The 27,522-nt window shown below is 42.4% G+C and overlaps 1 protein-coding gene across 5 annotated transcripts in view; it reads right to left on the minus strand.

Annotated features, from left to right (window-relative positions):
* Nucleotides 1–27,522, minus strand: part of Abca1 (ATP binding cassette subfamily A member 1) — a 131,761-nt gene that overhangs the window by 58,913 nt on the left and 45,326 nt on the right. For 4 of the 5 annotated variants that reach the window (XM_023722934.1, XM_023722931.1, XM_004638063.2 and 1 more), the window contains exons 6-8: nucleotides 18,383–18,504; nucleotides 15,905–16,078; nucleotides 2,973–3,065 (exon numbers count right to left, since the gene is read on the minus strand). In XM_023722934.1, the coding sequence (XP_023578702.1) occupies nucleotides 2,973–3,065; nucleotides 15,905–16,078; nucleotides 18,383–18,504 (389 nt within the window). The remainder of the gene's footprint in view (nucleotides 1–2,972; nucleotides 3,066–15,904; nucleotides 16,079–18,382; nucleotides 18,505–27,522) is intronic. The other variant, XM_023722935.1, reaches the window with a different exon arrangement.

A 27,522-nucleotide genomic window follows, 5' to 3' on the forward strand; every position in this document is an offset into this window, starting at 1 on the left:
GTGGGTCTTATGAAGACCACTCTGTGTGGGCGGCACCACCCAAAAGCTTGGTAGCCTGGGCAGGATAAAAGGATCTTGCTGCCTCACTGCTTTCCACTTGTCATAACATGAACTATTTCTCCACTGCTGTCCTTGTTGCCAGGCCACCCTGCCTTGGAGCCAGCCAACTCTGGACTGAAAGCACTACAAAGTGAGCTGAAATAAAACTTTACTTCTTGAACCTGTCGGCGTAGGGTATTTTGTCCCAGCAATAAGAGAAGCAGCTAAGACAGAGTCAACTCCCGATCACCTTCCCACAACTCGGCTGAAGCTTCACCCTTCCTCTACAAAGAGCCCTGACTTACAGAGAGGGTGGCCAAGGCAACTGGTGACGCTGCTTGATAATGATTAGTTGAATGAAGGTGTGGGCCACTGATTCACTGCTTTCTTGATCCACTGCAATGGCCTCATCCACGCCAGTTACTTCACAATCCAGCATCAAGCAGAAAACCATTCTGCAAAGTCTAGATGTCACCTCAACTCTTTTGCTCCAAGTCCTTCACTCCAGTCTTCAGCCACCCTCTAGCTCACTTGCTCACTGTCTTTTGGCCCACTGGCCTCTCTCCTGGTCCTTACAAATGTTCTTAGGCATGCCCTAGCATCAGTGGCCTGGCACCCTTGAGGGCCCTTCCCTCTCCACAAACCTGCTACCATTTCCTTCGGGCCGCCCAGTCACCTACCGGTGAGAACCTCCCTAATGACCCTGAGCCTCTTTACTCAGCCTTATTGTCCTGCACTGCATGCCTTCCTATCGTCACATTATACACTGACCAGCCTGTTTCTGTCTCTCACCCCAGGGGAACAGAGACATTACTATGTGCATAACCAAGTCCTTAGCATCTAGCAAGTCCTGGCTTGATTTCCCGCTCTTTTCCTGTGTACCTTTTCTACCACCCAAATGGGACATTCCTATCAACTCTGACTTTTCTCACCCCCCAAGGTCCCCATTTCTACCCAATCCCTAGGTCAGCTAATACCTCTCTTCTGTCTTTGGAGGGGCTGCTCTATTCTAATCATCGAGTTTGTGACAAACTCATATAATAGAAAGGATCAAATAAAAACATGGACTTTGGAATCTGATGGTTCTGGATTCAAATCCCATGTGATCAGTGAATTCATGACTGTGGGTAAGCTGCTTGACTCTTCTGACCTCAGTGCCATCCATTTATTGCGCACAGTAAGATCCACCTCACTTGTGTCATATGGTTTATCTGGAGAAAGTAGGTGACAGTGCCTGAACCAAAGCAAGTCTCCAAAACACACTGCCTCTCCTTCCTTCCTAACATTGACCAAACAAGTACATTTTCTTACCTTCTCCTATTTGCTCCTTCATAGAAACAGTAAGGTAAACAATGCATAACTACCGATCAAAGTGATTTCAAGGTGCCCTATTGGAGGAACAGGTGGTCCTTAATTGTCCTGCACCAGGAGCAAGAAGGGCACAAATAGCAGGTGCCATGAAAAAATGCGTATCAGCTACAGAGTTTCCACCACACTGGCAATGGGAATATCACATGCTTCTGATTAGGTTTTTACCCTACACAATAGCAGAGCCAGGGATGTAAGAGAAAACCGCTGTGATAAACACAGTTTAGACATGGCCTCCCCTGTTAGTACCTCTGCTTTGCTTTCTCCAGGGTCAGAAATCAAGACAGGCAGGGAGGATGAGAACCTGCTAGTGTTGCACAACATGTCAGGATCAGCTAATGGGCCCTGGAGAAATGGCCATGGCCTTGCAGGGCAGTGTCTCTTTCTCTTTCTGTCTCCTGAAGGAATCCCAGTTGGCTCTTATTCTCCACACAGCCAAAGGTCACCAGCCTTCATAGCCAGAGCAGCATGTGACAGGCAAGATGAGGGCTGCTCCTGCAAGAAGGCCTGCCACTCCAGCCTCCTCTGTCAGAGCCACACACACAGAATTAAAAGAAAGAAGAGCTCACAGTACAACAGAAATACACTGAACTGCCAAAAGTGTTTAATCATGGGATTTTCTGTATTTTTCCAAATGCTCTATATTTTCCATGATGGTTATGGTATATTTTTATTGCAAGAAAAAAGTAAATTTCTATATTTGAAAAGCCCTGGGTGTGCTAAGCTGGCCACCGCGTCCAGGTATGGAGGATCACTATAAGTCCAAGCTGTGTAGTGAGACCCTATATAAGACCCCTGAGTTCTATTTTTTATTTTTTTGTATTTTAGGATAGGGTCTACAGGGTGTACAGAGTCTCACTGCATAGATCGGATTTGTAGTGATTCCCCCTGTTTATAGCCTCCCAAGAGCTGGGATTACAGGCACACACCACCATGCCCACTCTCAATTCCTGTCTCAGCGTGCCCTGGGGCCAGGTTCGGCACAGCAGGCCTGGGGATTGAACACCCGGCCCCTGCATCCGCCTAAGCAGGTGCTTTAATCCACTGAGCTATTTGGCTGGCCCAAGACCCTGTACAAGAGATCACATTCCCACGTTGCACCAAAACGGCCTGATTTTACAAAGGAAAGCCTGCATTACGCATGCCATATTATTCTTGTTAATTAGTAAATGCATTTTAGTAAAACTACTGAATGATCTTTCTACTGACCAAACAATACAGAGAAAAAGCTAGTCAGACAAAAACAGTGCTTAAAAGGTCAGGCAGAGAATTCTCTTTACGTATACGTGATTATCTAGGGACAGATGGAACCCAGGGGAGAAAACTCTAGACTGTATATGGCACTTTGACCAACTAACTAATTAGCTCTGAAACATGGGTAAGTCTTAAATTTTTCATCTCTAAAGTAAGATCAAAACAGCTCACTTTTGCTTCTAAAATTGACATTGTACCTCATATAATATTCAAATTAAAAGTATTCTCCTATGCAAATTCTGAAATTAAAAAAAAAAAAAAGGAAAGCTAGTGAATGGTCTGTTTGTTGGTACTGAAAACACACAACTCACCTCTTGGGCCAGACTCCCGAGACTGTCTAATAAAGTCTTTGTGGCATCAACCAGGTGCTCAGTTGGAAGGGGAGATGTGGAGTTCAATCCTTTCTAGAATAAGAAAAAAATTACTTCATCTCTGAGCTCAACTGAAATCTTGAAATCTCTATCAATAATAAACAAGTTGACTAGAACTATCCCCAATCTCTAACTTAAGAAAACAAGAAATTGCCTCCTCACCAACACAGAGGACACAATAATTATTAAAATTGTATGTGTGTATACTGATACATTTTTCTTCAGATAAAAAGGTCTAACTCTTCCAGGAATGGCTGGAAATGTTAAGCTAGTTATTATGCAATAGATAAAAACGTCACATGTGGTACACGTTCAGTACAATCCTGACCACCACTTCTGTCTAGATTCATATTATAAGAACAATCTTCAGAAATAAATTTGTGATAGCTCATGAATGAGGAAGGAAAGGTAAAATTTTCAGCTATCAAAAGTAGAGGAAGAAGAAATTCTCTCCACTCTCTGCTCAGCACTGTTTCCAGTCCTGGAAATTTAGTAGAAAACACTTATTTTTATGTCTCGTTTCAGTCAAGTCTTTATTTTAAACAATTTAGATCTTTAGTTTTATTATGTGCCATCTAACTGAGCAGTAAATATAAAAATAACTAGGTCCAAGGGAAAGGTAAATTATGACTGAAAGTCTGAAGAATGAACAATAATACATAGGTAATGTAGACGCTGGAATTTCAAGGGAAGGAGTCTTAAATTTAGTTCTGTATTTCCCGGCCTCTAAAAGAGAAAAATGAACTATACATAAAATTCCGTCATTCTTATTAGTCAAATACTAAAATCACAGGGAGCGGGGTTACAAGAAAAATGTACCTTTTCTAGGTACATCTACAGATTTTGTTTTATTCCATATCGTATCAAACACAATGTAGAGAAATTGGACAGTGTTGATAGTCGGTACTCAGAAATTGTTGTGAATTTTTAATGTTAATTACACAGAACATATTGGGAATTGGATGTCACTGTCTCTTGGAAGCAGCAACCTGAGATGTATTCTTTTAGAAAGAACTCTAAATGCAAAAGATTAAGCTATTATCATCATAATCACCACAGTACCCAGGCATAAGCTTAAATGCGCATTTCCAAGAAATCTGCCCAAAGGTTCTAAGAAAGAACTTGCCCAGACTGGCTGACAGGCTCCTCCATAAAGGCCAGGAGAGGGTCTTCCCCCCCCCCCCACACAGCCAGCCTGGGGGACCCGTGGCCTCCAATACACTCTACACTCAGGGAGGTCTCTAGGACGAAACCCACAGGTTATGTCAAGAGTCCTTCCTTTTAGAGAGAGTAAGTCATGAACAAAAACTGTGGGGTGTTTTATTTCCACTTTCTCTTTTTCTCACTTTATAACTGAAGATTAACACATTAGAAATTGAGACTATCAAAAACTCTGAGCAACAGGAATTCTCAAAAAATAAGAGATCTTATGTGAAAGCTACTAAAGGCAAAGTGTTGTTGTGTTTAGTATAAAAACCACAAGTGAAATTTTCGGGATTGTCCCAACACCCATAACGAAACAAGAAACTCTAATACACTTCATGTAAATTTTCAAAGCTTAAAATGTGGTTGCTGATCCATTTCTTTTGCCAAGTCTGAAGAGAAAAAAAGCCATTTACAATTTTCTCTTGGCACCTTGGCAAATGACTCGGGCAGTCCTACCTCCATGTCCTCACTGAACGGCAATGCTGATAACGTCCGGCACACACCACACACTTTTCCCGAGCAGTGAACCGCAGTGTCTGTGCACAGTTCCCTCATGGTGCCTGGCACAGAGGGCATCCAAGCAATTACAAACAACTCCATCCTCTGATATCTAGCAAAACTTTTTCCTCCGAAGTTTGCAACAAACTGGAGGGCTCCACATGCAGAATTTCTGGCTCTTACAAAACAAACACCTTCTCCTGTTTTACCATCTCTGAACTTTTCTCTTGTTAGGATGCTCTTCTTCCACTACACAGAGAGATAGAGTAGTCTTTACATATCTCATTAGCCATATCCCAAAATCTTTACAAAATCTTAAATATTTGTGCTCTTTACAAAATCTTCAATATTTCTCACTGCACGGTTAAGAAGTCCTCATCCTAATTCCTACCAGCTTGGGATAAAATTTCTTTCTGTCCTCTATAACCTCTTTTACTCAGTATTTGCCAGACTAGGAAATAAAAAAACAAAATGAAGTGTATAAACTATTCCATCCACTTCTCTTCTGTGCATACATACATAAATGCGCACATGTGTAGTATACACACATTATGCATGTGTAGACACACATGTATTTCTTACACATACCTTGCCCCCAAAGTTGACATTTAAATAGAAAAACCTGAAGGAACATTTATTACCTATGAAAGTATATAGGTGTGACATATGCACCCCTTTCTTTCAAGGTGAATTTATGTGAACCACTGGCACTGAGCCTTTTGGTACTAGGTTCAGAGTCTGTCTCTCACAATATCCTCTGCAGGAATGTGGGATTTGTGCATTCCCTAGCTGGCCCACACAATACCATCTGCTTCCAGCTGGAAAGCAGTGAAAAGAACGTGCTCGGCTCACCTGTCCCCAAGTGGACGCCAAGACGGGGCCAACCACTTGTGAGGCAGTGTGTCACACCAATCAGATACAAACATCTCCAAATGCAAAGCATGCTTCTCAGAACCTCAGGCCCAACACTGGCCCTCAGCCACCACTGTCAGTCACCCGTCCTCTGAAGGGCACAAATCAGTGTGCAGTTCATGTCACTTTACAGTGTGTTTTCCCCTTCTGAATACATTGATAACATCATAGGTAATGATTTTTGTGTCAAATTTTTCAATTTAAATTTCTGAACTTTTGGGCAAACATTCTTCTTATTTTAAAAGCCCTACAATTCAGCAAAACTCCATGCATGGAGCAGGACCTACTATATGGCTGTTTATCCCATGAGTGTAATTCACTGTGGATATAAACGCAAAGACTCCATGAACTCTCCCAGAGCATCAGATGTATACAGAAACTATGTCTTGTAATACAACTTGCTGTCAATTGTCTGTGCTTTGGTCTGTTGGTTTGACTGGCTGATTTCAGTTTTTGTCTCTTTCAGCTTTTATCTATACACAAGTAACAGGCAGAGCAATCAATGCTGCTGTGAGAGCTCTTTTAAACGAGTCACTTATTTAAGAATAATGTTCAATATTATTTTAGCAATGTTGGCAATTAGCCGTCAACTAAAAAACATCCACGTAAAAGTGACAGACAGACAGATAGACAGACAGAGAGACACAGACAGAAAGAGAGATAAGGAGATAGAGAGATAGGCAGACAGACATTATATGAGTTAAAAAAAACCCATACGCAATTCAACTCAACATCAAGTTCAATCATGGATTACACTATATAGATATTCTACCCAAGATTTCACTTTCTTTTTCTGTGCTTGAATATAATAAAATACAGAGAAGAGATTGATGCCAATCTGCAAAATAACTGCTACAAACTGACAGGAAAGGGATAAGCAATTCAATAACTACAGCAGTATAACTTGCTATTCTTATTAATAAGAACATTTAAATATATCTTCCATCTTATGCCACAATATAAAAATGAATTCTTAGTTGAACAAAGAGTTTAAAATAAAAATTAAAGCCTAAAACATATAGGAGAAAATAATATAAAATACAAATTTGTAGTACAGTAGGCTTTCTCAATGAAAATATAAAAACCCCATACCAAAAACTGAAAACAAATTAATCTAGATTTTAAAAATAAAATCTGTACAGCAAAAGATAACATAAACCTTAAAAAGCAAGCCAATGAATTTTAAAAATTTGAGTATAAATGGAATACTATGTGGCATTTAAAATTAACCACATGCCACATATATCAACGCTGATAAATCTCAAACAACAGTATTGAATAAACAATAAAAGTAGCAAAATAAATGCACATTTATGTAGTACAAACACACTTAACTCAATACTATCCATTATAACTGACAGAATGGAAATATGTGTGGCATAGAGATAACCTCCAGGGGTTATCTCTAAGGAAAGAGAGAGGGATATACAACAGCAGCAGAGAAGTAGATGAACCTGTCACGTTTGACTTCTTGAGCAGAATCTGACACAAGTTTACTAAATGATGGACGTTACTGCATGCACATTCACTGTTATTCTCTGTACCTCTGGACATGCTTTAAATACTTCTTAATTTTCTTTTTTCATTCAGTGAAAGATAAAGGAGAAAAGATGGTTGAGAAGAAACGAAGAAAGACTAAAAGCTAGAGTTGGCTGTGAGCACGTATCTGATCGAAAGACATCTACTGCCCTCAAATAAAATTAACCTCAGGAAATAATTCATGCCTGTCAGCTAGACCACAAAACGAAGCCCAAGAATCGTGTGTGTGTGCACACTACTCATTATGCGCTTCTCACACCTCCAGACAAAGACAGGACTTGCCCAAATCACACTCCCAAAGGGCTCCTTCAATAACATAGCATGGGACTCCTACTGTCATTGTTCCTAACCAAAAATATTACTCTGGCTCTGAAGCTCACTAGAGCCTCGCAGCACACGAGGCAAATGAACTTCCTATATGGAGCAAAGAAATGGGAGATGGAAACTAACACTTTTAGTTAGGAACTGCACTTTCTGTGTTAAGCGAATAGGGCTTCATGTGTTGTTCAGTATGCCTAGATCACAACTAAATACCATGTTACCAGAGAAAGAGCACACACATGCTAATTATATGGCTCAAAACCTCACACCCAACTTCTGCAAAATGTGCCAGTCATAAAAAAGCAACATTGGGGCCGGGGAGATGGCTCAGTGGAATAAGCACTTCCCCGGCAAGCGCAAGGGCTTGAGTTCAATCCCCGGTTCCACCAAAATAAATATATAAATAAATAAATAAATAAATAAATAAATAAAAATAAAAAAGCAACACTTTCTAAATCATAACAGTGCCCCAATTTCCTGGATCTAAAAGATGACTTCGTCATATTCTTTCCATCCTCACTAGCTTAATAGTTAAGACAAAACTGAAAAATCCTAAAAGGCAACAACCTAGAAAAGTCAATTGGGCTTTGATTTCTGAGCTGATATTTTATGTAATCTCACTGTCTAACACTGTTCCTAGCTTGTCACGACTAGACACCCAATAAATGTTTGCAGAAGAAAATCTAAAAAGAAGCAACAGATTAGCAGGCTCAGAGATGGACCAGACTGAGTCCTGCTTCAAAGGCCAATCAAATCACAGAAATAAATACTCTATGTTTTATATCCGCCTCATCATACCACTAAGGATGCTGTGAAGATGAGGCCCAGTGCCATCCCATGGCTCTTCTTGTCTGCGTCCATTGACCTGTGCCTTGTCAGCAGCACCACCTACCACCCCTCAAACCATCCACAGCTACATTCACCCCACTCTCTTCTGTCTTGATCATATGCTGTCCCCCTAATGTTACCCACAATGTTTTCCCTCTTCTAGCAGGACCCATGTACACACCACATCCTTGTCTAGAATGGCCCATTCCCTGTTCCTTACCTGGTGGACATCTATTCTTTAGACCCCTCTGATGGTTAAGCCGGATGTTCAATTGATTGACTTTAAGATCTGCCCAAAGGATTTGTTTGTCTGTTTTTTTAAAAATATTATGGTACATATTGGCAGTATATATTTACATTTACCTTAGAGAGCAGGTAAATATACTGTTAATATCTTAATTCCTTTTTGTTCTTTCCCCTTCTCTCTCTTCTCCTCCCTCCGTCTCTAGATCTCTTTCCCATTTGCAAAAGATGTATGTTCCTATTTCCTATGGAAACAGGATTTTCAACAAATCCCATTTGTTGATTCTTGGTGCTACTTCTTATATAATTAGAGTCCTATTTAAAAGTCCTTTCCTGAGTCTGTCTTCAAGAGTTCTACCTATTTTATCTTTTGTTTTTTAAATTACTTATGTTTTGTGTTTCTTATATCATGTAAGTTAAGCAGTATTTAAGCTTGCATGTCCAATCTATTTCACTTACATTATGGTCTCCTAGTGCGTATGTTTTCCTACAAATGATTTAAATTTATCCTCCTTTATGGAAGAATGGTACTCTATTATGTATAAATACCACATTTTCTTTACTCATTCATCTGTTGAAATAACTATTATGAGTTTTACTGTTGTAACAATGGGTATATACGCATTATTGTGATATGATGTCTTTAACTCTTTTGGGAAGACACTTAAAATGAAAATAACTGGGTCAAATGGAATTTCTGATTTTAGTTTTTTAGGAATCTCCATACTGATTTCCATAATGATTTGATCAGTTCACTTTCCCAACAATGTAGAAGGGCTCCTTTCCTCTTATAGTATCACCAGCATTTGTTAGTATTTGATTTCTTAAAGAGAACCATCTTTCTGGAGTAAGATAGAATCTCAATTTTATTTTTGTTTATTTTGTAAGAAAAGGTCTCACTAGGTTGTTCAGATAGGCCCTGAACTCACTATGTAGCCAGTGCAGGCCTCGAACTTGTGGCAATCCTCAATGTCTCAGCCTCCTAAACTCTGGGATTACAGGCATATACCACCACGCCCAGCTCAATGCTTTGTTTTTGGTACTGTGGATTGAGCTCAAGACCTTATGCTTGCCAGACAGGCATTCACGCTGCTGAGATATCTCCCTGGCCCTCAATGTTTGATTTGCATTTCTCTAATGGCTACAGATGTTGAGCATTTGCATTTATTTATTGGCCATTTGTATTTATTCTAAGAAGTATCTATTCATTGCATTTGCCATTTTTGGCTGGGTCTTTTAATGGAGTGAATGAGTTCTTCATAAATTCTACACATCAGTCTTGTGTTTGAGCAGTAGCTAGAAAAATTTTTCCCATTCTGTATGCTGTCTTTTTACTGACTGCTTTCTTTGCTGTACAGAAGCATTTTAAGTATAATATAATCCCATTTGTTGATTCTTGGGGCTATTTCTTATGTAATTGGAGTTCTATTTAGAAGTCCTTTCCTGAGTCTGTCTTCAAGAGTTCTACCTATTTTATCTTCCAGCAGATTGTTTCGATTTCAGTATCCATGTCTTTGATCCATTTTCATTTGATTTTGGGACCTGGTGATAAGTATGAGTCTAGATTCAATTTATATATCGTGTAACCAGTTTTCCCAGCGCCACTTCTTAAAGAGGCTATCTTTCCTCCGGCATGTTTTGGGCCCTTTTGTCAAAGATCAATGACTTACTGTGCCTACGGTAGTTTCTCCATGTTCTGTTCTGTTCCACTGATCAGCATGCTTGTTTTTGTGCCAGAAAATACTTTTTCTTTTTTCTTTTTATCACTCTAGCTTCACGGCATAACTTGAAATCTGGGATCATGATGCCTCTTGCTTTGTCTCTGTAGTCCAGAAGTGTTTTGCCCCAGGACTGCTGCAGCACACTTCTGGGTCTATCTGGGTACTCTTTATTACTGCCTCCCTGGCCCGTGCACAGCAATGACTACGGCTCAAAAATTTTTGGTCAAATAAATTTGTTTATAGATCATCCCTACATAAAATGAGAGCGAGAAAAGAATTATTGCTAATGCACTAGAAGTCACAGCCAAATAGAACTAGATGACAAAGTATCCATGAAATTAAAATGCAGCTGAAAACTATTTCCACTTGTAAAATTCATATCTCCTCACAAATTTCCCAGAGAGTCTGCAATTAAATAAAAGGACATATAAGTGTTTGAATAGTGTTTTTAACACAGTGCCAATTTTGTTTTTCTTCAGCAAGTGCCTGTTATAAATTATTATTGAAATATTTCAAACTTTCTTTAAATACTTTCATAAAGTGGATGCAAATGTCTACTTATTTTGCCCATATGCAGAAATCCAATCTATGGGTCCAATTAACATGTTTTAACTGAAAGTGAAGACTAAGAAGCCAGAAGCCAGGTTCAGAGACCTTCCCTACCCAGACACAGTAGCTGCCTGGCTCCAATGATTTACATGACAATAAATATTTACTTTGAGGAATATTTTGATTTTTTAAATCAAAGTAGGAAACTATAAAAGGCATGAATGAGGAAGTTACTAATCTTTTGAAACAATTTAACAATATTAACTTGTAAAATTGATGTATTCTATGCATTAAAAACATCACTTTGTGCTATTTATAAACATGGATAAATACTTGCATTAGCATAATTCAGAACACAAATCAAGCCTATATCTTAGAAATCGCAACACTTCAAAGAAAAAATAGTGTAAGTAAAGCAAAAATGGCTGTAGCTGTGGCACTGAGTAGTCACACTAGCCCAACGCTAAATCCACAAATAGCCTTCAGTTCTGGGCTCTCTTTTTCTTACAGGAATTAGGTGAACATAAAGGCTGAAGAGTAGATCTGCACAGCATGGCACTGTGCTGCATCTCAAATGTGGAGGATGTGCATGCTTTCAGGGAGAAAGCATATCTGGTAAACAGGTGGCAGTAAAATCAAACAAAACAGATCCTTCTCACAAGGTCTCTATTTCAGGCAAGAGTAGAGGAAAAGCAAGTGTTCTCTGCAGAAACCTACACAAATGCTTTAAGGACTATTTGCAGCAAGTTGAAGTGTGAAGCCCTAAAACACTGTAAGACAGAAGACAATACCAAGCCTTTTCTGCATCCCAAATCCTAGTCCAAGAGTCAAGAAGGAGTTAATCAAAGGCCCTTTAAGACAGGGGTGACTCTGCACCTGTCACCCACCTGGCCACTCAGGCTATCCACAGCCCAGCTAGAAGGTCACAGCCCTGCTGGAAGGCCATGGTCTTATGGAGAACTCAGGGCACATTCCACACTGCTTAGTATGTGCTACACACATCAGAAGACGTTCAAAGGGAACTCCATTCCCAAGAGCAGAACACTCCCTTTAAGGCTAAAGGGATCATCAGAGAGCAAGACGATCCAGACATACAGCTCTGTGTGTGTGTGTGTGTGTGTGTGTGTGTGTGTGTGTGTGTGTGATATCCAAGGCATTAGTAAGAGGGAGAGAAAGCTGTACACCTGTCCTTGCAACTTCAAAGATGAATTTCCACATCACTGAGTCCATAATGAACCAGGATGCTCAAGCCTACTTACTCCAACCTCACTTTCTTCTCAATACTTATCACTGTTCTTTGTTGGCAAGAACTGTTGTCAAGATGCAGCCTGGGAAGTCGTCAATGAGGCCCAGAAGAGAGGACAGCCCTAGCTCCCCAGTCTCTGAACCTATGGAGTATTCCTCAAGTGGCCAGGCTGAGCCTTACAGCTAGTTTGGGGTGCCCACTGGAATGACAGCCCTATGTGTGTGCATCTCACATACACCGTCCACGGCTGAAACTTCAGTGCCTAAAACAGTGACTGGCACAAGGCAGACATACAATGAAGATTCATAGGTTTAGCTGGCTCAGTGTCTCATGCCTTGTTCAGAGATGCTGTCCTTCTTACCTCTCTTTGGTTTGTACATTAAAAACCCTAACACGTAATGTTTATTTTGCATTAGAGGCTTTCTCAGGATATGGGCAAAAAAGGCAGAAAGCTGGAAAGAGATCAATAAAAGTCTAGGGTACTGAGGGATTACCTCAAAGTCATAATGAAATTTAATCTCCAATCAAAAATCATTTGTGTTGGGCTGGGGAGACAGCTCAACAGCTTAAGCCCCTGTCCGGCAAGCATAAGGTCCTGAGTTCAATCCCTAGTACAAAAAAAAAAAAAAAAAAAAAAGGTGGTGGGTGAATGGCTCCCCAGTAATGTTCACACCTTGATCTCTAAAATCTATGATGTACATTACATTACAGGGCAAAGCAAAATGTACTTTATAAATATAATTATGCTACAGACTTCAATGAGGAGATTATTCTGGATTATCTGGATGTGCAGTCTAATCACACAAACTCTTAACAGCATAGAACTTTCTCTTTCTGGAGGCCTAGAAATATGGCAGAAGAGAAAGATTCAAGGTGTAATGCTATATGCTGAACAGAGACCACACAGAAAAGATGAGAAATACTGGCACCTCTAAGAAAAAAGACCTCTCCCATCTCTCACAGCTGACAGCCAGCAAGTAAACAGGGACTTCAGACCTCTAACTGCTGGCTGATACCTTAAATGAATTTGAAAGTGAATCACTTTTAGGACTTCCAAAAAGGAACACACCTGAGGTATGGGTGCCATACACCTGTAATCCTAGCACTCTGGGAAGCTAAGGCAACACCATTATGAGTTGAAGCCCAGCCTGTGCAACTCAGTGACTTTGTCAGACCTTGTCTCAAAATAAAAAACAAAACACAGATAGGGAATGTATCTCAGTGCAAAGTCCCTGGTTCAATTCCCAGTACTGATACAAAAAGAAAGAAAGAAAAGAAAAGGAAGGTGAAGAGAACAGAAGAGAAGAGAAGAGACGAGACGAGACGAGACGAGGCACTGAGCCTTGATTTCAGTCTTATAAGACTCCTACAAAATTTCTAGGTTATCCCTGGCAAGCACAAGGGCCTGAGTTCAATCCCCGGTTCCGCAAAAAAAAAAAAAAAAGCCAGGTCTTCCCCATGTCATCCAAACACTGTTATGCAGTTGTTGTTCTGAGACTGAAGGAGCCCAGAAGAAAGCCTCTGAATGTCCTTGGCTGAAAAACGGAGAAAACACACACACACTCTCTCTCTCTCTCTCTCTCTCTCTCTCTCTCTCTCTCTCAAATAATACAATGAGGAAAACTGCTTCAAAACATGTCCTTCTTGATGATCTACTTTGCTACCAAAACTCATGTTAACAGAACAGTTTTCCCTCAAGATGTTGAGCTTGGCACCTGGTCACTGCCTCTGCTGCGATTCTTGGCCCACGTAACTGCCCACGTGCAGTGATCTCACATGTCATATCCACCTAACACCACAAATGTTAAAATTTCGGCCAAGTGGCAGGAGAAAAAGCCTTCTCATTGCAGATCAAATACCAATCCCAGCACTCCAATGAAAGCTGTGCTTAACTCAATAAATAACATTCCAACAGGTTGTAATCACAATAAATAACATTCCCACATTTCAACCTTTTGTGTCCTCCAAAATCATCTTACACAGACCTTCCTGACCACTCACTATAACCTAATTTGAGAACCCCATTTTCTGACTTTATGGAAAGATATTTTTCAGCGACAGCAGAGGGGCAGGAGAGGTACAGGAAGCACCTGGTGCCGCCACAGTCACCACCTGCTTGTGAAGCAACTGATTCCCAGGCACAACTATGACCCAAAGGTGATGTGACATGGCTGACAGATCCAAAGGTATGTTCCCAAGTACTCTGGCACACTGCTAATCTCCCAAATGGAGAGGCATTTTCAAGCCAGACCATGAGGGCTGTGGTGACATCTATAACTCATTCTTTGAATTGAGAGAGTTTTACTGGGTTGTGTACCTAACAGGTGTTTAATGAGAAAACATAAGTGAAGCAGATTGAATGGGCACCAGAATAAACAACTGTGTCTTCTAAAAACATTCACCTTGCCAAAATTTGAAGAGTCAATACATATTCCGTCTTGTAATGAAATAAAACAACCTACAACAGCCCACAGAAATGGTTTTATGCCACAAGCTTTTGCACCATCTTTCATAACCTTGCCCCTCTATGTCTCACCAGGCATAAACTCCACAAAAACATGGCAAAGGCAGCTGCTTAGGGCTGTAAACATTCCCATAAATATCTTACTTGAAATTATAATATAGGAATATTAACCAACAGAATCACAGACCACAGAACAAAACACTCAGAAGTATTTAAAAGAAAGACAGAGAGAAAAACCAGAATGCGCTACTCTGGAATTAAATAAAAGGGGCCTTGAGAAGCTGGTCCCCATGCCTAGCTGGGGTGCCCATGACCAAGGCATTCAGAAGTATGCTCTACTGTCCTGCCTCAAGCAGCAGCTGCAGCATCACAGTCAGCGACATGAAAGACCACCTTGCTGGTGGGTCCAGCTACACCCCAAGATGTGCTCCCGAAGTCACACTCCAAGGTGTGATCTAGGCAAAGGTCCCGAAGCTGAGCATCTCAGGAGTCCTGGGAGGATCGGATCCTCTATAAAGAAATCGTGCTGCACAAAGTCCAGGAGGGTTACAACTCTGTTTTATTACAGTGAGGATCATCTCTTCTCAGGCACAGTCTTCCTCCAGAGCTCTTTCTCTGGTTTTAAGAGAACCGACTGACAAATCAGAGCACTTCTGCTAAGCAGGAAACCAGGACAGGGGGGTGTCTCATGATCAGTTGGAGGCACTTGTCCTCAGAAATCCCACAGACAGGTTTATTCCACAATTCATTTACACAATTCTCTGATGAACAGTACGCTTATCTGGCCTCTTTGGTTAGGAAAGAATATGTATTCTCATGAAATCCTTTTCTAAATGACAGGATCCTAGGCTCATAAAACTTTGCCAGCACTTTTTATTTCTTTGAATACAGCTTTGTCACTGATGAAGCTATTGGGTATGGTCCTATCCAATTCTAGGGTTTTCCTCTCTAACATTAGCTCACAATGTCTCCTTCTAACATGAATTGACAGCCATTTTCTCATTAATAGTTTTGAAACATTTTTGAATCTAGGAAACTCTTCAAATGAACTTACTCAGAATTACAATATAAAACATGAGAAAGCAGGCCTTCTCTGATTAAAATGAGCACAAGGGACCTTGGGTTTGGATGCAGCCACACCCAGCTCATTCTTTCTCTACTCAACCCTTGAAAGATCGCCCAAAAGTTTGAAAAAAAAATACTCAAAATACCGCTGGGCTAAACTGTATAACAAACTCCTGGCAGCTCTATGTTTCTACAAAAACAAAGTTATACTGTCCAAGGAAAAATGTCACATTCTAAAAACACCAGTGCTTGAAGTTCCTCCCAGAGTGAGCACACTCACCACAACGGGCTTCAGGATGTCTATGTTGGAGCGAAGCATCCACTCGGCTGCAGCCAGTTGCTCCCTTGCTAGACCACAAAGCTCGGAAAGTTCAGGCTCACCAAGGTGAAGCACATCCGCTCTTGAGCCGTTGCACAGACTGGCCAAATGCAACTGGTGACCTTGCAAAAATACCTAGAAGCATCCATGCAAAGGGAGAAAAAGCAAGACAGATTACAAAGATGAGAAGTAGGGTCCTTGAAGACCTTGGGGAACCTCACATCGACTCAGTTTTGAAGACCTTAAAAAGGGCATTACTGTAATAGCTCAGTGCGTTGGGTTTCTTTATTGAACTTTAGGATGAACCAAGCAGGATCTGAGAGCACACTTAAAACCTGCCTGTTGTTTTTCACTCATATCTCTCACATCTTTTTTTTTTTGGGGGGGGGGGAACCAGGGATTGAACTCGGGCCCTTGCTCTTGCCAGGCAAGCACTTCATTCTACTAAGCAGTCTCCCTGGTCCCACCCACATCTTTTAAAGGGCAATCCCGAGTCCAATTCTTTTCCTCAGTACTGGAACACATGATTCAGTGAACAGGAATTCAGGGTCTGAATTTCTGGAATCGTTTTTATTAGAGGAAAAATATCTCCATTATTTTAGAGTTTATAATTTCTTAAACTGTAACTAAATTACCAAAAGGTATACTACTTATATCCAGATATAGTCACTTACTCAATATATAGAACCCTGTTCAAAGAATGTCAGAATTTGGAGTCCTCCATCTTACTCGTCCTACAACACAGTGCTAGAAAGCCAACCCTCTTACCTTCTCATTGACAGGCCAGTTCTAAGTCACTCTTATCTAGGCATTATAGCAAGCCCACTAGGAAGCCTCTCCTTGGTCGTATTTTGTTTATTTACTTGCTTTTCTGGGCCTAAACAAAATGTACTCCTTCCTCTAGGTAACAGCCTTTATAACAAGTGGGGTCTTTGTTCACTGTGCTCACTTTGCAGACACAGGACTGAAGAAATACAGACCACAGGTCTTTGTTGAATGAGTGGTGCAGGCTCTTTATTACTCCACCATTACTTCCTGTTACTTTAAATTAGTGCAGCCTGTGCTGGCTGGAGAAGAACCTAACGGGGATGATGGACAGAAGGCCTCTCAAACGCACATAGCCTCTGAAACACACAGAGCATTTGGCCTGCAATGGTTCCCCCATTTGCCCTTCTCCCCCTCACGTGCACCTCAGTTTTGTTCCCTTAACTTGCTCTTGCTGCCAGACCAGCATACCCCAAGATCACTGACGGCACAGAAACTCCAATAACCATACAAGGACTGCTTCCATCTCAGGATGCCCCTTATTTTAAATGGATGGGATATGACAGATATCAAATTGGCAGGGGGCAATGGAAATTGTGCTAAATGCAACTATTTTCAAAGCCTGCTGGCTCTGGCCCACCTCCCAACCACACAACTGGTAAACACAAGGCATATTTTCCTACTTTCACAACAGTAGGCAGTGAGCATATTTTTCTAATTTAAAAATTCCTGATCATGTGAAGCAAAGAGCTCACTTTCAAGCACAAATATTTCATAACTTCTGCTTATTGTAAAGAGAAGCTAATAGGCATGAGGCAGATTGAGGAAGCAGTTCCCCTGTACGCCAGGGAATCAACTCAAGAAGCATCTTTAAGAAACTGATAACCAAGCAATCCACAGGCAGGTATATAAGGAAGTTCTCTAAAAATCTCACATTAAAGTTGGATATAAATACTAATAGTACTTCTACACTTTTAAAATGTTTTATCTTTAAAAGAAGTAGTTTTGAAAAAAAATTCCTAATAGGGCTGGCCAGATAGCTCAGTGGACTAATGCCCCTCTTAGGCAGACTCAGGGACCGGGGTTCGACCCCCAGCCTGCCGTGCTGGCCCTGACCCCAGGGCATGCTAAGACAGGGAATGAGATGGCGTGGTGGCATGTGCCTGTAATCCCAGCACTTGGGAGGCTGAGAATAGGAGAATCACTACAAGTCCCATCTGTGTAGTGCGACCCTGTGGACCCTATACTAAATACATAAAATAAATAAAACACTAAAATTTCCTGTCTAAGATAGTACAAACAGATGCCCCACAGCAATAATCCTCAACCTCGATTCTTTTCCTAGAACCATGAGAAGTAAGTTTAATTCACTTTAACTTCAAATGTAACTATTTTAGGAGAAAGTTATCACAAGTGCCCCCTGACAGCCAAGCAATCAGTTCTGCTTCTACCGGGTGGCTTTTGATGTCAGGGTGCACATTCAGCTCTCTGGAGAGCTTGGCAACCTCACCCCAAGCCAGGCAGTAAAACTAAATGAAGCTGAATTCAAGATAACTATTTCCTTCACCATATTACAAAGATAGGAGTTTATTCCTGTCTCACGGATACCAGCAATGCACCTAACACTGCACCTGCCATCAGCCCCCACCGAGGAAGCCATCAGCGGCAGCATACCTTGCGGAGACGGACGTCGGCCCTTAGTATGCTGTCCACAGTAGGTCTTGAGAGAGACAGGTTGTCACGCAGGAAGCCAGAGAAGGTTTCATTGTCCATCAGGAAATCCTGAAGCTTCAATTCTACCAAAAAATGGTGTTTTATTTTCACTGAATAAATGACGCTCCCCCAGTCCCAAGAAAAACAGCACTGCAAGGCGGATGGAGAAAAATAGTGCATCAATTCCCTTGTTTTAAACCCCTTGATGACCACAAGCTTCTGGCTTTTAGGCACACAGAACAATGAGTCAAGGGAGCTGTGAGTTATCAGGAGAGGCATTAAAAAATGACTTGGTGATACATATTTGTTGAACACACTCAGCGTGTGCTCCTAAACTCAAACGGTGGACTAGTGCTGTTACACACCACTTTTCTTTGCTTTGTAAACAAAGAACCGAGTCTTTTCAGTGATCTCATCCATCCTACCTCAGCTCTGTCACACTGACTCCACAGCTCCTGTCTCCCCAGAACCATCTCACACAATGAGAATCAGAGAGATTTAAAGATGTATTCCCACAGGCTACAAGGGCTAGGCTAATGCAGGCGCAAGCAACAGTTCTCAAATTTTAACAAGCAGCAGAATTACCTACTGGACTTGTTAAAACAGACCCCAGCCCCACAGTTTCTGATTTCACAGGCCTGTGAGGAGGCTGAAGAAGCTGCATTTCTAACGAGTCACAGGTGACGCTGACACTGCCAGCCTAGGACCTGCGCTTTAAGAAGCATTAGTACAGAGCAGTATGCGTATCAAAGTCCCTTCACACAGACAGACTCATCTTATTTTGAAACAAAACATGACTATGGAGCTTTCAAGCCTGAGTCTGCCATACCATAGGAAAATACAGAAGCATATATTTAAAAACCTCCCCTCCTTAATTTGATTGCTAACGGGCTTCATACAGATTGCAACTGAACAACAGGCCCTTCGCGTACATTCAGAGAAGGTCTCAATGTACTGGTGTGAAACAGGAGAATCACCGCTGTGGGCTCCGGAGTTGGAGGCTGTGTCTGGCGGTCTCCTCCGGGGATCTCGCACCATCTTTCTGGGCCTCAGTTTCTTCATGTCCAAAGGAAAAGGTTTCTGACAAGGTACTTGGGAAAGACATTTCAACTGATAACCTTTTCCCTGCCTTATTTTGTTTCACTGCCCACCTCATCTCCTTCCACAGTACCCTTCTATTAACCTAAATGCTTTTGTTTTACAATAAAGATAAAAACATCTCAGCATGACTAGAGAGTTTGCTAGACAGTCATGTACAGAACTGTGGCCCACAAATACAGCCACCGAATGTCCTCTAAGGGGTGAAGCTTACAAACCCAAACCATTTACCTGAAGAGAAATGCAGAAAAAGAGCTTTAATCTGAAAATGGAGCTACAGTGTGAGGTGTCAGGACACCAGGAGTTCATGGTGGGAGCTACAAGGGTCGGGTATGGAAATAAAGTAACGAGAGGACTGGTTCTCACGATCCAAGCATGTTCTACTTTAAGGAAACTTCAGTAATATTGTATAGAGCGCCACAAAGAATACATAAATACAATTTGCACTGCCTCTAGAGAAATGATGCTCATAGACACCCATGTGGCTAACACACAGGGATTCCTCATGATCCCCAGCAGCTGTTTCCTAGGCCTACTGCTGTAACTCCTGGAATCAGTGCTCCCACATACTGCCTGCCACCTTCCTGTTGGTGGCACCATCACACGTGACACCATCCGGTTTCCAGTGGGCTTCTTTCCGTGGTTGTCAAGGCTCAGAGCACCTAAGACTCACTTAGGGAGCTTAGTTAGAATATAGTTTCTTGGCCCCAATCCAGAAAAATTAGAAAATAGTGTATCTAGGGACCAGGGAGATAGCTCAGCGGTCTAAGCTCCTGCCTGGCAAGCACAAGGACTCGGGTTCAATCCCCAGTATTGCATGCTATGTCAGCCACCAAAACTGGGCATGATGGCACAAGCCTGTAATCGCAGCACTGGGGAGGCTAAGATAGGAGGATCACTTTGAGTCCAAGCTGCACCAAATAAATAAATAAATCTTAAAAGTGTATCTAAAGTGAGAGGCCACAAATCTACGTTTTAATAAGAAACCTGTATCTTTAATGCTGGGGGTCTGGGAACCCTATTTTAAGAAACAATTTACATGTTACAATTTACTTCCACTACCATGGACTTGTAAGGACACACAATCTGCATTCTGCCTTCGCGTTCCCAACACCCAAATCAGAGCCTGAGAAGAGAATTACTGCTCAGTAAATGACAGCTGGGTAATAAATACTAACAGGAGTTGGGCTAAGCAGATTCCAGCAGTATCTGAGAAGATTCCAGAAGTATCTAGACTTGAAGGTCCTGGAACAATGCAGGATGTTGGGGCCATCCCCAGGCCATATTTGGGAAGTAAAGAAGACCCCTAGGCACTACATCTGTCTTCTCAGGGACAAAAGCAATATCCAGAGCATCCTCAGTCCTCTACAGTAGGAACAAACAAGTAGGTAAACAGGCAGCTGCATTTGAGGCCTAATGTGAAAAGACAGGCACTGACTGCTGCGTAGCAATAGTAACAGTACCACGATACAACAGGAGCCATAAAACTGGGTTTTGGGTCCATGTGTGTGACATCATTTTGCCTAGCCGTTGTTTACAGTACCTTACCTGTAAAATGTGGGGCCAACGACCTCAAGAACTTTCACAGAACACAAGAAACAAATGAGCTGACCTTCATCAATCACCTGGGCCCCAAATTCCCCCTAAGCAGAGAGAAGTACAAAGCACGAAGCCAGGGGGACCTCGGGACAGCCCCCTCCCTCCCACACAGGACGCTCAAAGTGTGGGAGGCTGACCCAGGCTGAACCTTCAACAGCCCGAGGTCGCTCAGCAACACTCTAGAGACCAAAAATGTGCTCAGCATGTTTATAAAACTACTCTGCTGTTTCAACAGACTAAGGATGAGAACAGCTGGATGTGATCAAACTCCAAATGCCTGTCCCCTGCATGAGACACAAGAGCTGACAGACTGAAGAGTCAACAGCCCCTGGCAGTGCACGTGTGCAGTGCAGTAGGGCGGCTGGGTGGGGAGGTGGAGGGGAGGGCCAGCGGGCCTTGGCTTCACAGAACTCGCGATCTGGCCACATGGATATCTGCACGTGTCAGCTCGGGCCCTCACCGCTCACGCCCGCTGCAGCTCAGAATACAGGAAGGCGAGCTGCTTCTGAGGCTGGTTTATATCTGGTAACCTAAACAACTAATTTGGATGATAACCATGTAATACAGCAAACATTGTGGAATTCCTATTACATTATTTAATGAAATTTTATATCATTTCTAATGCTTTTTTACTATACTGTATTCTTTAAAAAAATTTTCAAGGATGACTGATCTCATTATGTTCCTTGCTAATTTAACCATAAAGCATATTGCAGAGCAGAGAGACGACTTTGCCATGTATGTCGAATTCAGGATCTATTACATGTGCATGCGGGTGCGTATGTATTTGCCTGGCTGATTTCCTAAGCTGGATATAATTAGTGGATTCTTTCTGCTGATACTTGTGTGCAAGGCAAAAGATCAAAGCTACTTCCTGCCTATTCAGAACTGTCTAAAGAATAAGTCTTGCATTTTCCAGAGACTCAACAGAAAGGACTACAACTACTGTCACAACATGCAGCTGGACGCAGGAAGACAGAAGATGCTCTACCAGGAAGACCACCCAGTCCAGGCCAGGCTGGAACCATGCAGCAGAAAGGACAGGCAGTCATTTCACCGTGGTCAAAGGTGTTGCTGGGGACCTGGACTTTATCTTCCCAATGTGTGGATGGGGAAGAGGATTTCTGACACAATCTTACCCAGCGGCATCGAGAGGAACACAGGGCCAGACAATATCAGCACTTGTTATAGCGTCAGAAGGGCTAGATTCAGGTACTTCTCTGCCATTTCCAAACTGTGTAACCACACACCTCACTTCTCACCTTTCCTTAGTTTCTCTGGGCCTTGGTTTCCCTGCATGTAAAGTGGGGCAGTAACATTCTCTGGTTGTGACGAAACCCAAAGATCAGGAATGTGAAAGTACCTGTTCTGAACCTATTTTCTTCACCTATTTACATGAGAAACCAAGAAGGTGAGTGATATCTCAGTACCTACCATCATGACCAGAGTGACCACTACATTTAATGTGACTCTTGCTGCCCACAGGAAAGACTGAAGGTCACCATCCAGCAAAAAGCTAGAAGAGATTTCCTGCCACAATCTCTTCAAAATGGGCCAAAGTATGTGATCTGCTGAGCTTGGCCTGCTTGCTTTTGCCTACAGAAGAAAACAGCGTCCTGCTGCATCCCCTGGAGCTATGCTGTGAGGACAGTGAGGCAAAGCCAAGGTGAAAGGAAAGGCAGAAACAAAAGGAAGGGAGGACACTCAACTTCCTCCACCAGTAAGGCAGCCTCTCTGAGCAGCCAGGAAAACTCAGTCAGGCAGAGAGGGGTGTGGTGAGGAGTGGCTCATCCCTGGGAGGCTTTCAAGGTCACGTAGCGTTCCTTCCTTCCCTCCAGCCAGCCCGCAAGAGCACAGCCTGGTCTCTGGCTAGGGAGCAAAGGACTGAAGCAGGGGAAAGAGAAAGCAAAGAGAGTGGGGGAGGGAGCAAGGAGGAGAGAGGGGAAAAGAGGAGGGAAGAAAAGGAAAAAGGGAGGGGGTAGGGAGGGGACAAGGGGGAGGAGAGCAGGAGGAAAGAGGAAGAGCAGCAGCTGGGAGGCTGAGGGAAGCCCTGGTGTGAGCTGGCTGAGGTTACTCTCGGTCAGTGCCCTCCAGGCCCAGCTCTGGTTTCAAGATCTCTGCAGTCTTGTGCACAACATGAAAAGAAACCACAGCAATCAGCAGGTTGAGAAGTGGGTGGAGGAGACAAACTTGAAAAGAAGTAGAGAAAGAGGCTCCTTTGACATCCTAGGCCTACATACTCTTCTTACCTGGATTTTCAGGGGGGCACCAGGGGAGATAGGGGGTCTCCAGACCTGGCCCTGCCAAATGGATGATAACCCAATGACCCAATATTGAGGTGGAAAGTCAAAGGGAAGAAATCCTAACTCCTGGCTTCACTCAGCCTGAGCCTGCCCCGCCTTATGAACAAGACCTTGACATACTTCTTGTCATAAAAGAGTTTTAAACAGACACACTTTGTTGTTGTCTTGGTTTGTTTTCCTAATGCTGGACCTCTACTTTCTTCAAGGGACCAGACGGATGGGTTCTGAGAGGAACTTGCTGTTCCGTGCTGGGGGATAGCTGGTGTGGCAGCGTGACTGGCTGTTCCAGGGGGTGTTTCCTTAGGGCAGATTAAGAGCAGGCCAGTACTGCAGGGTGTGCATGGCTTCAGGATCTCCCTGCTGGTCATCCAGGCCTGGGTTTTCCAACTCAGAAGTTTCTGTACAGTGAGGGCCTGCGACACAAAGACATACCTGAAAAGGCTCAGAATTTACAGTGTGCCTAGTTTGGTTCAAATCTGAATTCCAGGATTTTCCCATGGACTTGGGAAAGTGAGCTCTCTGGGAACCTTTTGTAAATGAAAGACCCTAAAAGTGTGGGTGAAGCAAACACATGACGCTCAATGTGTCAAGTACCCTGAATGATGACTCACACAAATGCTAGAGAAAATATGAGCCAAAAATTAAATATGTTCAAAGTAAATGTTAATAAAATCTTTAGGACAATTATATGAAGAGTTCCCAAAAGAAAAATGAGACTACGGTTAGGTGCCTCAAACACTATGAGGCAGAATCAATGCTTCAGAATAATAGGAGTGGAATAATGTGAGGAGCCATGTACTCCTCAAAGAGTTTTATACATGTGAGTGTACATACACAAGCTTCTAAAAGGTTACTTGTACCCAGAACACTAGAACTATGGTTCCAAGAAATAACACTTTTCCTCAGTGCTCCAAGGCAGGAGCCTGTGAAGAGAGAGTATATGAAGACAGTCCCTGCTCTTGCCTGCTGAGAGGAGAGGGGTACAGGAGGCAGGGGAGCAGAGTAGTGAGCCTCCATCCTTCTACCCCCAGAGTCAGTCAGCAGGAAATCAGGGGTAGAAGAAAACACCACTTACCTCTCTCCCAAATTCACCTATGAAGCCAATAACACAACTGCAGTGATCTGAATGTTTAGAAAGTCCTACATTGAAATGGAATCACCAATGTGATATTAAGAGGTAAGGATTTAATGAAGTGATTAAGTCTTGAAAGCAGAGCCTTTTGGGTAAGATTAGGGGCCCTCTAAAAGGACTTGAGGGAGTGGGTTTGTTCCCCCCATCCCTTGTGGCATGTGAGAACACTATTCAGAGGACGTAGCAACAGGGGACCATCTTGGAAGCAGAAGATAGCCCCTGCCAGGCCCTGAATCTGTGTTGCCTTGATCTTGGATTTTCCAGCATTCACTGCCATAAATCTCTATGGTATAAAGTTGCCTGGTCTTAGGTATTTTGTTTTGGTGGTGTAAATGGACTAAGACTCTCCATGTCTTACTAATAAGAGGGAAGAGGTTATTGGAAAGTCCCAGAATAAGGACTGAAGTCAGCTGGTAAGCAATTGCATGGTGACAAGGTTGAGTGGGGTCTGTGGCCTCAGAGGGAAAGGGTGACCAGTTGTATTGGCCAGAGGGTGGTGGGTACAGTCAGGCTGAGGTCAAGTTAGCTCAGGAAGTCCAGGAGACAATGAATGGTAACACAGAGGAGGTAATACTGATCCAAATAAGTTACAAACCTGAAGATAAAGCAAGGAAGAAAGGAGCCAACATGAGAAAGAGAAAACAACTGAGAAGAGAATGGCATGTGGAGAACCTGTTATGACCAGAGAGGCAGAAAGATGGGAGAGGACCCCCAAGACATGAAAGGAGTGAAACAAGGACAAGAAGCAAAAAGGATAAAGAAACAAAGAGGTTGGCAACAGGAAAGACTACACCAAACACAAGGGGTAAAGCAAAGAAAAGCTAGAAAAGGAAACAAGTTCAAGGCAGCCAGGTTCCACTAGTAAGCTGGCTAAATGTGGCACCAGCCATCCAGACACATGGTGGCACAGGATGAGAACTGGCCTATGAGTACCCAAACGACTGGGAACACAGGGTTGGAAATAAATTAGGAATTGAGGTGGTGTTCTTCCCAAGTCTGGTCTAGAAGGTCTGTCAAGTATACATAGTGCATAAGATGAAAAAATAAACTGATAAGTGATTTGTATCAAGTCCACCCAAGGAATGTAAGTAAACACTACGGGCTACAAATGTACCACCACTACCAAGAAAATCAAGAGACAGGAGGATGAGGCAGGGAGGGAAAGGAAAGAAGATGAAAAAGGGAATTAAGATGTGTTATTTATAAGTACCAAATTTCCTTAAGGAATGTGAATATTATATACTACATACATGTACTAATATAATAAAAAGTATAAAATATATACAGTAAAAGCTTAATTTTTCTAACCTCTACAATTTATAAAATTTATTAATAATATGGTAGTTCTTTGTGGGCACAGAAAGGCAATTCTTATTAACAGAACCTCAGATACATTATATGTATTAGTTTTCCAGAATCTCTAAAACAAGTTTCTAAGAAAACTCTTATTGTTCTTCCCACTTTTTAAAAGATGAAGAGAAAGATCCTGAGAAATCAATACTTCACTCAAGATCAAAGAACAAATAAGCAACAAATAGAAACCCAAATGTCGCAATTACAAAGCTCTGGCTCTTTCCACTTTATTAGCAATTAAATGAATTGTTTTACTCTCTGAAAAGTCTTTGCTGAAAGCTGGCCTTGCCACCCATCATGCCTAGTGTTGCCAAAGGGACGTATGGCAGCATGGCACGGTGGAAAATTGCTAAGCTTGGAGTCACCAGGCCTGGATCCAGGTTACAACTTCATTCCACGAGCCTGAATAACAGACGCAACCACGGAAAGCCTTGTCTTCCTCACGAGTCCAATGAGGGGAACGTGAGGAACATGACCAACCCGCTAGTGAGACATTAAACCTTGAATACAACAATCTACTAAACATGAAAAACAATGTCATTACCTGGTGCAACTTCATTAGACAAAGTCACTCTCCGACTGCCCTTTTTGGCGCCTCAATGCAACCACAATGTCTTGCAACCACAACCAAGATGGGAGAGACTTTCAGGGACAAACAAATTGGCCTTCATTTTAGCACCCAAAGGGTAAATAAATCTTACACTAGAAAAGAAGAGGCATGCAACATTGTTTTTGATGATAACAAATCCAAAAAATAAATTATAAAATAGTCTCATGTGTGTGGAGTACATTCTGATCTGTAATTGAATGCAATTGTTTTCTATTCTTGGCTGTGTAAAGCTGACCTTTGGTTTGATAGAATACAGGCCAGGTTTCAACACTGCAGTGTGGTGCAGTGCCGCATCACCCTGCCTCAGTCCAGCTGGGGCCAGCCCTCTGATCTGGATGAAGATCAGTCGTCTGGGCTCTGCCCCCAGCCTGAATTTGACAGGTCTGAGAAAACTTTCTCCTAGTAGGTGAAAAGATTTCAACATACAAAGCTTGAGGCCTCAAGCCAAAACTTTTGACCAGCACCCTCACAACGTTAATTACAACCATCCAAAGATTTCAAGGGATTTCCATTTGGAAGCCATAATATGGACACCTGTATCACCAGCTGTCCCATAATATGACACCACAGGGGTACAGCAAGAACAGAAAGCAAAGTCTGGAGCTGTAATCTCAACTTGAGTGCCTGCCCCAGTCAGACGAGGGACTTCAGGCAAAACAGAAGGGACTGTCGATCACAGGATACTCTTTGTAGATGGTCTGGGAAGGAATCTACCCATGCCTGTCACCCATGAAGCCTGGAAGCGAAGGAAGTCTGTTGTTCCTCTTAGCAACCCTCACCCTCCTCTCATTCCAGCTGCTCATGCCCAGCACCCTGTGACCTTGACCTCAGGGAAGAAGCTTCTAGCTATCTAGGTCAGGCCTCTCATGCCTGTAACAGCAGAATATAAAAGACAGGAGTTCTGGGTGCCTTGTGTCTTTGAGCACCCATGCTCTGCTCTTGAGTGCATCCTGCATATACCACTAAGAAATCCTCCTAAGGTCTCTATTAAAAAAAAAAAAAAAAA

This window comes from Octodon degus, unplaced genomic scaffold (genome assembly GCF_000260255.1).
Source record: "Octodon degus isolate 3935 unplaced genomic scaffold, OctDeg1.0 scaffold00094, whole genome shotgun sequence".
In the NCBI taxonomy this organism is placed as follows: Eukaryota; Metazoa; Chordata; class Mammalia; order Rodentia; family Octodontidae; genus Octodon; species Octodon degus.